General features: G+C 39.1%; 1 protein-coding gene across 1 annotated transcript in view; it reads left to right on the forward strand.

Moving 5' to 3' along the window:
* Window positions 1-1,065, forward strand: part of F10 (coagulation factor X) — a 20,371-nt gene that overhangs the window by 13,995 nt on the left and 5,311 nt on the right. The window contains exons 5-6 of the mRNA XM_029480662.1: window positions 746-800; window positions 929-1,057. Coding sequence (XP_029336522.1) covers window positions 746-800; window positions 929-1,057 — 184 coding nt within the window. The remainder of the gene's footprint in view (window positions 1-745; window positions 801-928; window positions 1,058-1,065) is intronic.

The following is a 1,065-nucleotide window of genomic DNA, read 5'->3' on the forward strand; positions in this document are numbered from 1 at the left end:
GATATGTGTACCAATCATTTTAACTTCAGGGACAATCACAAGTCAATTCAAAATAAAGTTTAATATCTGAAAACATAGGTATGTTCAGTAGTAGAGAGTTNGTCTGGCATACTTTAAAAGTTTGTAACTACATATTTCAGCCCAGGGATAAGAGTCTCTAGTTTCTTTTCACTAGCTAAGGTCACAATCACAACTCTTGGGAACACAAGCAAAGGCTACATTGTAACTACTTGACCTCAAACCATGACTGGCAACAGAATAGCCACTGTGCCCAGCCTCTGGCTACAGGGCCCTTCTCTTGCTGTTGGTTTTCCGCTCTTGGTTTTCTTGCAAAGGTCTTTCTAACTCAAGTTTTCTAACTCTGCTTTTTATTTCTGGCTCTCACTGTAAACTTCGTTTAAAATATCCAGCAACAACCATGCCACAGCCTGAATNCTGAGTAGCCAAGAAATTTCTTCTGCCAATTTAATTTGCCTATCANCTTTAAAATATTGATTCTACAGTTTCAGAGCATGGGCAAAATGTGAACAAGGTCTTTATAGCCAATGGCCTCCAATCTGATTCCCAACAGAGCTTCTGATCCCTTTTAAGAGTTCATCTTCATAACATTCGCTACCCACAATTGTTTCAGCATTCTGGTCTTCTGAGACCCTGCTGGAACCACCCATTCATCTCTGAACAACAGAATTCTAAGTTTACTCCAGCTCACATCTCTAAATGCTTTCAAATTCTTCCTACCAACTAGCCCCAAGCCTTTCGAACCACANGACCAAGTAGCCATAGCAGCAACCCCACTCTTGGTACCAAATATTTATATTCATTAGAATTTCAGTACTGCAACAAAATGTCTGACAAATTTTAAAGGCAGAAGGGGTTTTTTTAAGCATTAATTTATTAATTAATTAATTTATTTATTTATTCATTTTAGCTGTGTTTTACTGATATTTACTACCTCTGTGGTCCTATTCTTTTAGCTCCCTTCCCCTGTGGAAAAATCACTACAGGACGTAGGAAGAGGTCTGTGGCCCTAAACACCAGCGACAGTGAGCTTGACCTTGAAGACCC

This window comes from Mus caroli, chromosome 8 (genome assembly GCF_900094665.2).
Source record: "Mus caroli chromosome 8, CAROLI_EIJ_v1.1, whole genome shotgun sequence".
Lineage (NCBI taxonomy): Eukaryota > Metazoa > Chordata > Mammalia > Rodentia > Muridae > Mus > Mus caroli.